Below are 14066 nucleotides of genomic sequence, written 5' to 3' on the forward strand. Positions count from 1 at the left end.
GAAGAAAGATTACAACAACATGGGGTAAAAGGACTAAATAGCACAAAACCTGGAAATTACAGATCTAGTGTCCCTTGTGGCTTAAAGTTACATGATGATGCTTTAAAGTTAGGCTCTAAAGCAAAAGAAAAGGAACTTATCAACAAGAAAATTGATACTATGGTATATTCTGGTGAAAAAGCAAACATTGCATAAAAAACTGCAATATTTGATGTAAATTGAGCAAAGACAACAGATGATTTACAGGCAAATGTGAGAGAAATATGCAATATACATGTTTGAACAAGCAACACCAAAGAGGTTAAAGCCTGTGCAAATGGACATTGGCATCTGACAGACGTGCTCCAACATTGCTGGCTTCAAAGAGCCCTGGTTCAACGTTACCAGCCCTCAAGACCCCTGCTCCAGTGTTGCCAGCCTACATGGTCCCTCTGGCACTGTCAGCTTCCAATTTTCAAGGCCTCCAGATCTCCCTACCTGCACGGGTTGGCCGCCTGGGACGACACACAATTGTCTTTTTGAGGGGGTGGGCACCCCCTCTATCATGGGGCATGGATGACTGACCTGATTGTTGCCCCAGTTAGATGGCATAGCTGGAGCCATGGAAGTGGTTAGAACACCTGAATTCAGATTATTTGGAGATGTGATTTCCTACAATATAGTACTATTTTGGTATTTAAAAAAGGAGAAAAAAACATTTTTTTCTTGTTTTATTTAACAATAAAACATAAAAACCAAATAGCAGTATTAATACACTTGAAGTAATACAAAAATAAAGAACATAGTGCATAAACAACATAAAACGTTTTCTATACAGAAAGGCTTTGTGCATTATAAAAACCAACATTTAAGCACTACATCCAATTTATCATGGCTGTTTAAAACAGTACGGACCTAAACCTAAATGATCACTTCTGACGTGCACTCTTGTATTTCACCATTACCTTAAATGATAAATACAACACAGTATGCACCTTTATCTCAGTACCAATGACTGAGATGTTTGCAGGCTTTTGTGTCTTCTCTGGTTTCTTCTGCAACAGAGGACAGTTGTGGTGATGAAGATGATGAGGACTGTTATTAAGATGAAGATGATACCAACCCAAGCTCCAAGGCTCAAATCTAAAGGGATAGAAATTGTTTTAGTTAAACAACACTTTATGGGTATGTTGAATTTGTTTTCGGCCAGACCCTGTGTTCTATGGAACAAATTCTGGAAATTGTTCCCTAGAGAGAGGTAGTTCTAAGCCTAAGTATGTCATCTGGATTACAGACTATGTTGTAACTTTTCCAATTCTGTTTTAAATCAATAGGTTTCACTGGTCGCACACAACTCTAGAACATCATGCTGCATTCTTATGAACAAACATTTTCCTTTTTCTCTTTATTTATTTACTTTTACAAATATGATGCAGAAGACTTTTAAATGCAGTGGTGTTATAAGCTATAAGGGAAATATCTGATCTGAAACCCCAATGTAGAAGCCTGTGACTATCAGATGTTTTTAACACAAAATCGAGGCTATATATTTTTGATTTGATTAAATTATATTAAACATTCAGCTGTAGCATTGGACTGGGATAACAAAACTGTTCCAAACTTAAGTACACATAGCTACTGCTAAATAATGTGGAGAGTGTGTGAATAGAAATATTTCCATAGCTCAAACTCATATTATAACGCATATGACATGGTTCAAATCTGCTCTATCAGGTTTATTTGTGATTCAAACAACATAACCAAACATAATGTATTTAGGAACTTCAAACTTTGCATACAGTAACTACTCTCTTTGTGTTTACTTTACTTTCAATAACTCAAAGGTTTAGTTACATGTTTAGAATTTCACATACACCAGGGGTCCGTTCTTCGTACGTCGCTAACTCAGTTAGCAGGATTTCATTGTTGACGATTTGGCATGATCTTGGATAGTTTGGTTCTTCGAAAGACATCCTGCACTTGTTGTCATAGCAACATGTGCGCCAGCTTAAGCCTGCTCGAGAACAGGCTTATTTCATGTAAACAAGATTAGATCACTGCTTTATAAGCGGAGGAGATAGGGAAGTCTGCCGTAGCCATGTCCATTTTTACGACTGCAACCTGTTGCGGAAGATGCAAGAATAATTTGCAGAGTTTTTCGAATTAATTGTGTATTGCGCAATAGACAGGATCCTTTAGCGCAGCGCGACAGTGTCATTGTAGAGAGATTTTTCTTGGTGGCTGTTATAAACAGACAAACATCATTTAACAGTGGCTTTTAAAGAGGAAAACATGGTGTTGGAGCCATAAATCTAAAATATTTAAGTTATTTGTATGATGGTTTGCTTTTTATTTTTATCCTATTCAGTAAGAAGATTTGTTCGGGCCATTTTATTGTGAAGTTTAGTTTACTTTGAAAGGCTTGCTTCCTGTCGAGCCGTATATTGTATTAGAAAAAACTATGGATGGATTGTCTAGCCACGGAGCAATACAGTTTTACCGTGTAAACTGTGTATGACTTGGAAAAGGAAATTTTTAATTTTTTATGGATAAAGATTTATTTATTTTTTGTTAAAATTCACAGTTTGCACGTGTCCTTTACTTCCCGTGTCTAAGGAATGACACTGAAATTTGGATCTCTTGACATAACAAGTGCCTTTTTAAAATAAAGTATAATAATTAAAGGCTACCATTTTGTAGAATATTCTTGTATTTCACTTTTACTTGTCCCCTATGTTCTAGTGGGTCCCGTGGAGGCTCTGATATAAAAGAACAAATAATATCAAATTATTAAAATGCAAAAATTCATACTGTAGAAAGTGATAGAAACATCTACCATGGACAGTATTTACGCATTAATTTGTCTGCTACTTTTTGCCAGCCCTCTCTCCTGGCTTTAACAGATTTTGAGGTGTTTTAATTAATGACTCAAATTCGGCATAACCTTCCATTAAAAGCTCTTGTTCTGCTTGGGAGAAAAACTGTGGGCGTTCTTTGTCCATGCTGAACAGCCAATAGCAGCGCTGCTGATCATTGTTTCTACTATCGATACATTTCCCCTTTTAAACAAACGCATGAACGCGCAGTTGTCTCAGATAACTCAATCCAGACATACTAATCATAAACAACAGGTGTGTTGGAAGAACCCAATTAGCCGGATAAGGATTAGCCGGATGAAGTCATCTTGGATGTGTCATTTGATCTCGGATGTTTTAAGCAACGTACGAAGAACGGACCCCTGGTGGCAAAGTATCTCTTATTATGCAGATGTCTTTTCCAGACATTGAGCTGGACAGTGCTTTGATGAGGCCTAATATAGAACTGGTGCCCAGGCTCAGAGGACCATTCTCTCATCCCTTTTCCAGTCCCTGAGTAAAGCTCAGTGTCACTACAGAAAAAGAGTTATTTTCTTCAATGTTCTATGTCTTGATTTGTGTATGTGTGTTATTTGTGAATTCTGAGCCAGTGTCTCACCGAACTGTCATTATGATTACATAATGACAATAAAGATTCTTAATTCTTTTGATCCTTGATATAGGAGGACATCTTTCCTCCCTGCAGACACCAAGGATGGAAGGGCTGTTAAAAATATGATTTGCATCAATAGTTTTGCAGATCAAGTTATTTCTAGATGTCAAAGCAGAAATATTTCAGAATAATGTCCTGTATAAATGCAGCGGTTAGTTTTTATAATATCTCTGCAACCGTTAACATGTTTAAACTGTGAAAATGTGCCCAGATTAAATTAGTTTACAAATATCATAATTTTTACAAGCGCATATTACCCACATAAACACATAAATGTTTGATATTTGACAGAAAGCAGTTAGTAAGAATAACTCTGTGTTATAGTTTGTTAGTGCAATACTGCACTGTATTCTATTGTATAGTGCCATAAGTGTAGGGTAGGGTATAAGTGTGAGCACCTTGCAGCACATGTGTGTCTCCTTGTCTACACTGCGGTGCGCTCCAGGCTCCATGCTGGGTGGCTTTAGGTCGGGAGGGAATGAAAGCTGCCACCATGAAGCAGTAGCTCTGTCCAGGATCCAGTCCGGACATCTCTGGTGTGCTGGAGTCGAAAATCTTTTCTCTCTAGTAGGTAGAAATCAAACATTACACTCACTCACTCAACCCCAACAACAACAACAACAACAATAATAATAATAATAATAATAATAATAATAATAATAATAATAATAATAATAATAATAATAATAATAATAATACATTTTATTTAACAGCGCCTTTCTGGACACTCAAGGTCACTTTACATAGAATAAAAATTAAAATACAAAAATACAAATACAGGAACATAAAAACAGTTGTGGGGAGGGACAAAAGCAGTGTATTTACAAATAAGCAAGCTGGAAAAGGTGGGTTTTGAGTCTGGGGTCCGTTCTTCGTACGTCGCTAACTCAGTTAGCAGGATTTCATTGTTGACGATTTGGCATGATCTTGGATCGTTTGGTTCTTCGAAAGACATCCTGCACTTGTTGTCATAGCAACATGTGCGCCAGCTTGAACCTGCTCGAGAGCAGGCTTATTTCATGTAAACAAGATTAGATCACAGCTGTATAAGCGGAGGAGATGGGAAGTCTGCCGTAGCCATGTCCATTTTTACGACAGCAACCTGTTGCGGAAGGTGCAAGAATATTTTGCAGAGTTTTTCGAATTATTCGCGTATTGCGCAATAGACAGGATCCTTTAGCGCAGCGCGACAGTGTAGAGATTTTTCTTGGTGGCTGTTATAAACAGACAAACACATCATTTAACATTGGCTTTTAAAGAGGAAAAAGGTGGAGCCATAAATCTAAAATATTTAAGTTATTTGTATGATGGTTTGCTTTTTATTTTTATCCTATTCAGTAAGAAGAGTTGTTCGGGCCATTTTATTGTGAAGTTTAGTTTACTTTGAAAGGCTTGCTTCCTGTCGAGCCGTATATTGTATTAAAAAAAACTATGGATGGATTATCTAGACACGGAGCAATACAGTTTTACCGTGTAAACTGTGGATGACTTGGAAAAGGAAGATTTTCGTTTTTTATGGATAAAGCTTTTTTTGTTAAAATTCCCAGTTTGCACATGTCCTTTACTTCCCGTGTCTAAGGAATGACACTGAAATTTGGATCTCTTGACATAACAAGTGCCTTTTTAAAATAAAGTGTAATAATTAAAGGCTACCATTTTGTAGAATATTCTTGTATTTCACTTTTACTTGTTCCTTCTAGTGGGTCCTGTGGAGGCGCTGACATAAAAGAACAAAGTAAATATGAGATTATTAAAATGCAAAAATTCATGCTGTAGAATGTGATAGAAACATCTACCATGGACAGTATTTACGCATTAATTTGTCTGCTGCTTTTTGCCAGCCCTCTCTCTCCTGGCTTTAACAGATTTTGAGGTGTTTTAATTAATGACTCATATTCGGCATAACCTTCCATTAAAAGCTCTTGTTCTGCTGGGAGAAAAACTGCGGGCGTTCTTTGCTGAACAGCCAATAGCAGCGTTGCTGATCATTGTTTCTACTATCGATACATTTCCCCTTTTAAACAAACGCATGAACGCGCAGTTATCTCAGATAACTCAATCCAGCCATACTAATCGTAAACAACAGGTGTGTTCGAAGAACCCAATTAGCCGGATCAGGATTAGCCAGATGAAATCATCTTGGATGTCTCATTTGATCTTGGATGTTTTAAGCAACGTACGAAGAACGGACCCCTGGTTTTAAATAAGGGGAGAGAGTCAATACTGCGGAGGTCAGGAGGGAGTGAGTTCCAGAGCTGGGGAGCAGAGCAGCTGAAGGCTCTGCTCTCCATGGTGACGAGTCGAGCTGGGGGTACACTGAGGTGGATTGTGGAGGAGGATCTAAGGGAGCGGGAGGAGGTGGCAATGTGAAGGAGGTCTGACAGATATCGAGGAGCAAGGTTATGGATGGCTTTGAAAGTATAGAAGGATTTTAAATTGTATTGTGAATTGAACTGGGAGCCAATGGAGTTGGTGAAGGACAGGGGTAATATGATGAAAAGAGGGGGTTCTGGTGATGACACGAGCTGCTGATTTCTGAAGAAGTTGGAGTTTATGGAGGGATTTATGAGGGAGGCTGAAAAGAAGAGAATTACAATAATCAAGACGGTAGGTGATGAGGCTGTGGATAAGGACAGAGGCAGTCCGCGTGGTGAGGGAGGAACGGAGGTAGTTAATGTTGCGAAGGTGGAAGTATGCAGAATGTTATTTATATGTGACTGAAAGGATAGGGAGGAGTCGAGGATGACACCCAGACTCTTGACCTCAATGGGTAGTGAGAAACTATTGATTTTGGATAGGGTGGATTTGGTGGCGACGAGGAGAAATGCTACTTGGACTGTTTGTTCAGCCAAAGTTAGGTCTTTCAAAAATGTTTGAGAACCTATCGTGCAACAACAAGAGAACTGTTAGACGAAAAACATTTGTCATTTTTTTTTTTTTGTTTATCAGAGTGTATGTTCTGTTTTTTCCAACTCCCAGTCAACCGTGGATTAAATAATTACATGGTATTGTATGGCCAAAATAATTTGTGAGCTAATTCTCTGTTCCTAACACTTCTAAAATGGTGACTATTTCAAGAAAACTGGTACTGTCATGTCATGTCCACTTATGAAAAGGTTTGAAAGGGCAGTGCTTTAGATATTAATGCTTGCAGCGCTTATTTGTGACATTTTGTTGTTACTGTGTTGTGCTAAAAATCCTTTTACGTCCATAATCTGTTAATGCTTGACATAAATATTACTCTGCGGTGAAAGATAACTACAGCTTACAAGTGTAAATTCAGGCATAGGACAATCAAAGGCTACACTCAACTTAAAGCAGCAACACAAACAAACAAGATGTCACTCCTGACACAGAAGACAGACAATCCTGAAAGGCCAAGAGATGCATTAGCAAGACGTGAGAAAGCATTTAACAAGACCTTTGACTCTAGGAAGCAGGTAGCAAGGAAGACAAGGACAAAACTAAAATCCCTCTGGTCACCGGAACAACTTAATGAATTACAGCTAGACATTCAAGCAAAGCATGAGGATGTAGGCCAGCAGTATGAACCAATCCTACGTAACAGTAAAACGACACCAGAAATTGTAAAAAAAAAAATGGATGCCTTTGTTACGCTAACAAAGGAAATTTGTGACCTCATATATAACCGTCTAGTGACTAATAATCAAGATTATAATAATCAACTTAAGAAGGTAAGGGTAAGAGAAATATTAAACAAAGAGGAATATGGATCTGTCTTTGGCTGCACCAAAACTGAAACAGTAAGCTCATCAGAGTCACTGGAAAGATCGAGCAACCGCTCTAGTACCCACAGCAGTAGAGTAGATGCACAAGTAGAGCTCTCAGCTAAGCTGGAACATTCAAAGGCCATGAAAGAAATCCAAGCACAGCGAGCACATCTGCACAAGTTAGAGGGCGAATGGAAACTTAAAGAGGCAAAAATGTTGTCAGAAATGAAACATAAGGAGGTGGAAATGCAACAACAGTTGGAACAAGAGAGAGCAAAACTGCTGCAGTTACAAGCAGCAAAAGACGTTGCTATAGCAGCAGCTCATATGAAAGCATATGACAATTTTGAAGGTTTTGAGAACCATGATGAGGAGATTAACGACAAAAATAACTCATCTTACTACGGAATGGAAACTAAACCTCCATTAAACCCCAATGCTGCATCATTCCAAACACACCAAGCTGCTGCCGAAGTGACAATGACTCAAGAGTCTGTCAGGCTAGCGCAAGCAATTGCCAGCTCATTAAGCATGAACCGCCTGCCTGTCCCTGAACCAACCACGTTCTGCGGCGACCCTTTAATGTACACAGATTGGAAGATGTCATTCATAGCTCTTATTGACAGAAAACCCCTCCCACCAAGTGAGAAAATGTTTTATGTAAAAAAATATCTTGCTGAAGAGGCACGCAGGTCCGTAGAAGGTTTTTTCTATCGTGATTCAGAGAATGCATACAATGGAGCATGGAAAGTTTTACAGGACAGATATGGGAACCCGTTGATCATACAAAAGGCTTTCCGAGATAAGCTCATGAGATGGCCAAACATCAGCACAAACAACCCACTAGCACTACAAGAGTTCGCTGACTTCCTCCAAGGCTGCACTGAGGCGATCCCACACGTTAAAGGACTAGCTATCCTTAACGATTGTGAGGAGAACCATAAGTTACTCAAAAAACTACCAGAATGGATTATGTGCAAGTGGAGTTGGATTATTATAGAGGAACTTGACACATCTGGAAGCTATCCAGATCTTGCATGTTTCACAAAGTTCCTGAGCAAAGAGGCACAGATAGCTTGCATTCCTATTGCTTCTCCATTGTTGCTAAATTACAAGGCCACAGCTGAAAGATCACCAAAGAGAGCCAAAGCTCTCAACACAAATATACAAACAAAGACTTTTGCTCAGGAAAAACAAGTAACAAACGGCAGTAATCTAAAATCGTCTTGCTCCGTCTGTAAAAGTGAAGCTCATAACATCACTAAGTGCCCCACCTTCAAGGCGAAGAATGTTGAAGACAAAAAGGCATTCATCCATGAAAATCGGCTCTGCTTTGGGTGCTTGAGAAAGGGTCACATGACCAAAGATAGTAAGAGGTGACACACATGCAACATATGCAGCCATCGTCATCCAACCTGCTTGCATGAAGACAGGAAGCAAAGACCTGTGGAAACTACAAAGAATACTTCCACTTCCACAGAAAAACATGCAAGCCTGGAAACGCACACAGTCGTATCCTATACATCAATACAACGTGCTTCTGCCTTTTCAAGTATCGTCCCAGTCCTTGTGTCTTCAATACAAGAGCCACACAGAGAAGTACTCACATATGCAATACTGGACACACAGAGTGACTACACGTTTGTCTTAGAAGATATACTTTACAAACTGAATGTCTATGCCCACCCAGTAAAACTGAGACTTAATACGATGACGGCTATTAACACAATCATATTTAGCAAGAACATCCATAGTCTACAAGTTCGAGGACTACACTCTAAGAACCACATCCAGCAGGCCTACAGCCAAGACTTTATCCCAGTAGACAAGTCTTATGTCCCAACAAAGGAAACGAGATTACTGTGGCCACATCTCAGACACTTGGCAGAGAAGCTACCACCCCTTCAAGACTGTGATGTAGGTTTCCTAATTGGATATGACTGTCCATCAGCACTAGCTCCTCTTGAGGTTATCATTGGTGACAGAAATCAACCGTTTGCACAGAGATCAGAACTAGGATGGAGTATCGTAGGCTCATCAAACCCCCACCTAGATAGACAGGGAAGCCAGAGCTTTGCACATCGGCTCACAGTAAAAGAACTGCCAATTCCATCAACTACAGATGTTCTAAAACCCCTAGAACCAGACTTCACTGAGGGAACTTATGAAGATAAATATGTGTCCCAGAACAATGTTCATTTCATACAGTTCCTCAGTGACAACATCACGCAGAAGAAAGACGGACATTATGAGATGCCCCTCCCTTTCAAGAGCAACAGTCCACCAAACCTACCAAACAACAAAAGGCTAGCCACAGTTCGTCTGCAGTGTCTTAAGAAGAAATTAAAGACCAATAAACAATATTATGATCAGTACAAAGCATTCATGGAAGAAACAATTAACAAAGGTGATGCAGAGCCTGCCCCTACAACAGCTGAGGGAGAGACAGAGTGGTATCTTCTGCATCATGGTATCTATCACCCCAGAAAACCAGACAAGCTGAGAGTCGTATTCGACTCTTCGGCCAAATTTCATGGTGTTTCTCTAAACGACACTACTAACTGGGCCTGATCTTATCAATCCTCTGGTTGGCGTTCTTTGACGCTTCAGGAAGGAGGCTGTAGCGATCATCTGTGACATCAAAAGAATGTTTTATCAGTTCTCCGTCACTCCTGTATCCCGGAATTATCTGAAATTCATCTGGTGGAAATGTGGCGATTTGGAGAAGGAACCACATGAATACAGGATGGCAGTTCATCTCTTCGGAGCCGCATCGTCTCCAGGATGTGCCAATTTTAGCTTGAAACATTTAGCACGACAACATAAAGCTACCTATCCACTGGCATCAACATTTGTGGAAAAAAACGTTTATGTTGATGATGGGCTTGTTTTCGTGCCATCGGTCAAGGAGGCCAAGAAGCTGATCATTGAGTCACAGGAGTTGTGCAAAAAAGGAGGTCTACGCCTTCATAAATTCAACTCAAATGAGGAAGCAGCCCTCACCTGCTTAGATCCCTCAGAGCGAGCAGCAAACATCAAACCTCTAGGACTGGATCCAACCCTATCTGAGCGTGCACTCGGCATTCATTGGTCGATTAAAACTGACACCTTCAACTTCAACATCAGCGCGAAAGATCAGCCTTCAACCCGGCGTGGTTGCCTGTCTGTCATCGCTTCTGTTTATGATCCACTGCGATTCATTGCTCCATTCAGCCTAACCAGAAAGCGTATCCTTCAAGAGCTGTGTCACAGAGGCATTGGATGGGATGATCCACTCCCAGGAGATATGAGGCCACGGGGGGAGGAGTGGATAAATGGTCTTCACAAGTTGAAAGAAGTTTAGATTCCGAGATGCTACCACCCATATGACTTCCATAACATTGTCAGAGTAGAGTTGCACCATTTTTCGGATGCCAGCTGTGTGGGATATGGTGCCTGTTCTTACCTCAGGTACAAAAATGATCAGGATGAAGTCTATTGCAGTCTCATGTTGGCGAAAGCAAGGGTCGCACCCTCAAAGATCACAAGTATCCCGAGACTAGAACTCGCGGCAGCTGTGGTTTCTACAAAGGTCAGTGTCATGTTAAAGAGTGAACTTGACATAAAGATTAATGAAGAGGTTTTTTGGACAGATTCACAAGTTGTGCTTGGATACATCAACAACGATGCCCATAGATTCCACATATTTTTTGCGAACCGTGTTCAGCTGATAAGAGACAACAGTGATCCCAGTCAGTGGCACTATGTGGACACCGCGGAAAACCTGGCCGATCACGCATCCCGAGGTCTTCGTGCCTCAGACATCCATTCAACAAACTGGCTGCGAGGACCGAAGTTTCTCTGGGAGTGTGAACTACATCTAACACCCAGCACTCCAACAGAATTACTTGTTGGTGATCCTGAAGTGAAGACAATTCAGGTACTTGCAGTTGAGGCCAAAAGCTGTAATGACATCCTCAGGCGTCTGAGTCAGTTTTCTTCCTGGACAAAAATTCTTAAGGTGGTTGCAAGAATCAAGAGGTTGGGGTCTAAACAGAAACAACACAGTGAGCATGTTACTGTTAAGGAGCGCGAGAAGGCTGCTGACGAAGTGATTAAGATGGTAGAGTAGCAAGCCTTCCCCCGTGAGATAAAGATGCTTCAGGGTGAAAGACACCTTCCAAACTCAAGTTCTCTTTTCCGTCTCGACCCCATCTGGTCTGAAGGAGTCCTCCATGTTGGTGGGAGATTGAAACAGTCAAAGCTCTGTCACAAAGTCAAGCACCCAGTCATCTTAAAAAATAACAGCCACATCACCAAGCTGATTGTGTCCCATTTCCATGCTAAGATATGCCATCAGGGTCGAAGCCAGACTTTTATGGAGCTTCGGCCCAATGGATTCTGGGTAATTGGTGGGGGCAAGTTGGTTGCTAAGCTGATACACACTTGTGTGTTTTGCAGAAAACTGCGACGACCGACAGAAAGGGAGCAAATGGGCGAACTTCCCAAAGAACGTGTTGAGGCCTCAGCACCTTTCACATACAGCGGCATGGACTGTTTCGGCCCTTTCATTGTAAAGAAAACCCGCAAAGAATACAAAAGATACGGCTTGATCTTCACTTGTCTGTACTCTAGAGCTGTTCATATCGAAATGCTCAAAGATTTGTCAGCAGACTCATTCATCAACTCATTGAGATGCTTCATCAGCCTGAGAGGAGCTGTTCAACAACTACATTGTGACCAAGGCTCTAATTTTGTTAGCGCCAGAAATGACCTCAAGGAAGCACTTAAACAATGTGACACCAAGCTACTGGAAATCTTCCTGACTGAGCAGCAGTGCAAGTTTGTCTTCAATGCCCCCTCTGATAGTCACGCAGGCGGCGTCTGATATCGCCAGATCAGCACTGTTAGAAATGTGCTGATCGCCACCTTGGCACAGTGCCCAGGTTGACTTGATGATGCCTCCCTCAGGACACTGCTATATGAGGCCATGGCTATTGTCAACAGCCGCCCATTAGCAGTAGATGGAATCAATGATCCTCATGCACTGGAGCCTGTAACACCAAATCATCTCATCATGATGAAATCTAAAGTTTCTCTTTCTCCTCCTGGAGTATGTGTCAAACAGGACCTGTATGCAACAAAGAGATGGAGAAGAGTTCAGTATCCTATCGAACAGTCTTGGAGCCGCTGGAAAAAGGACTATCTGTTGAACATATCCATAAGACAGAAATGGCACTTACCCCAGCACAACCTCAAAGTGAATGACATTGCATTGTCATTATTAAAGACGAAAAACTTCCAAGAAATCAGTGGTAACTTGGAGTGATTGAGACTGTTCAAAGTAGCGACGGCTTAGTTCGTCGAGTTAAAGTGCACGTTGGGGAGAGGACATCTCCCTCTAAAATCTCCCTCCAAGCCCTCGGTTATTGAGAGACCAATGAAAAAACTGGTGTTGCTTCTTGAGAACTGATTAGAACGCAGCGATTGACAACACTGCACACACTGCTTTATTAAGCGTGATGCTATAACTACACCTCTGAGTCAAGAAATCCTATACAATCAATTTAACCTTTGCTTATTTGTTCATTCATTGTACTAGGATTTAGTGGGAGTGTAAATGTCTGATAAAAATGGCATTAATATTCTCCTACACAGTATTATTTTATATGTTCACAAGACACTGTGGTTCTAAAGTGATACTTTGTGTTTTGTGCTGCTTTTATTTTGAAGAGCACTGTTTTCTTCTTCTGACATTTTTCTTTTGTGACGCTAAACTTCCTGCTACTCTCATCCCGATGTCGCACTCACGCATGGTGAGAGAAATGGTAAAAAACTTTAAAAGTACATTATATTTATCGTGTTGATCATTTGAATCCTGTAAAGAAAGAGTTTGCATTGTGATTTCATTTATTATTTTGTATTGTTCGTACCTTTTATTTGTAAGAGATCCAAGCTGTGAGAGCGTATCTAGCTAGAGAGCATGCTAGTGGATGGAAGAAACTTTGATTAGCCCCCTTGGAGAGCGGAATGAGGTATGAAAATATGTGAACATGATTTATGTGTTAGTTATTTGTGAAACTACAGAAAAGCATTTTGTATTTCTTCTGTTTTTCTCTAGTTTTCACGGTGTTCATGGTGTTTATAGTGCATGGTGCTCGTTGAGAGGACGAAATAAACCAACACCCGTTTGAAACTTTCTGCGTCTTGATCAATAAATCCGAGGGGCCGCTACAAGCTACACTAGACTTATCTTGCTCTTTACCTGTGGACCCTCGAGGAGAGAGTCACTGGTAGACCAGCCACCAATGCGGGCCTCATGGGGCTCAAAGACTCACAAGCATCTGCAGGGTCGACCAAGCTTAGTAAAGTCTGCTTTCTGTGAAACTAACATCACAATCAAATCAAGGGTTGGTCTGTGTAAGCTGTGCAGGACAAAGCTGACCTGCAAGATCTCACCTCGTCGCGTATCAATGATCCTAAGAAAGGTGAGTCATTTCTGCCCAGAACTACACGGGAGAAGCTGGTCAATGACCTGGCACCGCAGCTTCCAAGGTTACTGTGGGTAATACACTAAGCTTAAATCAGCAGACCTCCAGGCCCATCTTAAGTTTGCCCATGATCATTTGGATGACACAGAGGAGTCATGGGTCAGATGAGAACAAAATAGAACTTTCTGGTCTTAATTCCACTCGCCGTCTTTGGAGGATGAGGAATGATGAGTACCACATCCCAAAAACACTATCCCTACTGTGAAGCATGGGAGTGGAAGCCTCATGCTTTGGTGATGATTTTCTGCACATGGGACAGGACAACTGCACTGTATTAAGGAGAGGATGACTGGGGCCA

At 41.0% G+C, this 14066-nt stretch overlaps 1 protein-coding gene across 1 annotated transcript in view; it reads right to left on the reverse strand.

The window, feature by feature from the left end:
* Positions 1 to 695: 695 nt before the first annotated feature.
* LOC105915589 (tissue factor) overlaps positions 696 to 14066 on the reverse strand; it is a 42696-nt gene continuing 29325 nt past the window's right edge. Inside the window, exons 6-7 of the mRNA XM_036137822.1 lie at positions 3906 to 4071; positions 696 to 1122 (exon numbers count right to left, since the gene is read on the reverse strand). Of these exons, the coding sequence (XP_035993715.1) occupies positions 977 to 1122; positions 3906 to 4071 (312 nt within the window). The 3' untranslated portion in view covers positions 696 to 976. The remainder of the gene's footprint in view (positions 1123 to 3905; positions 4072 to 14066) is intronic.

The sequence above is a fragment of the Fundulus heteroclitus genome, chromosome 6 (genome assembly GCF_011125445.2).
Source record: "Fundulus heteroclitus isolate FHET01 chromosome 6, MU-UCD_Fhet_4.1, whole genome shotgun sequence".
NCBI classification, from domain to species: Eukaryota; Metazoa; Chordata; class Actinopteri; order Cyprinodontiformes; family Fundulidae; genus Fundulus; species Fundulus heteroclitus.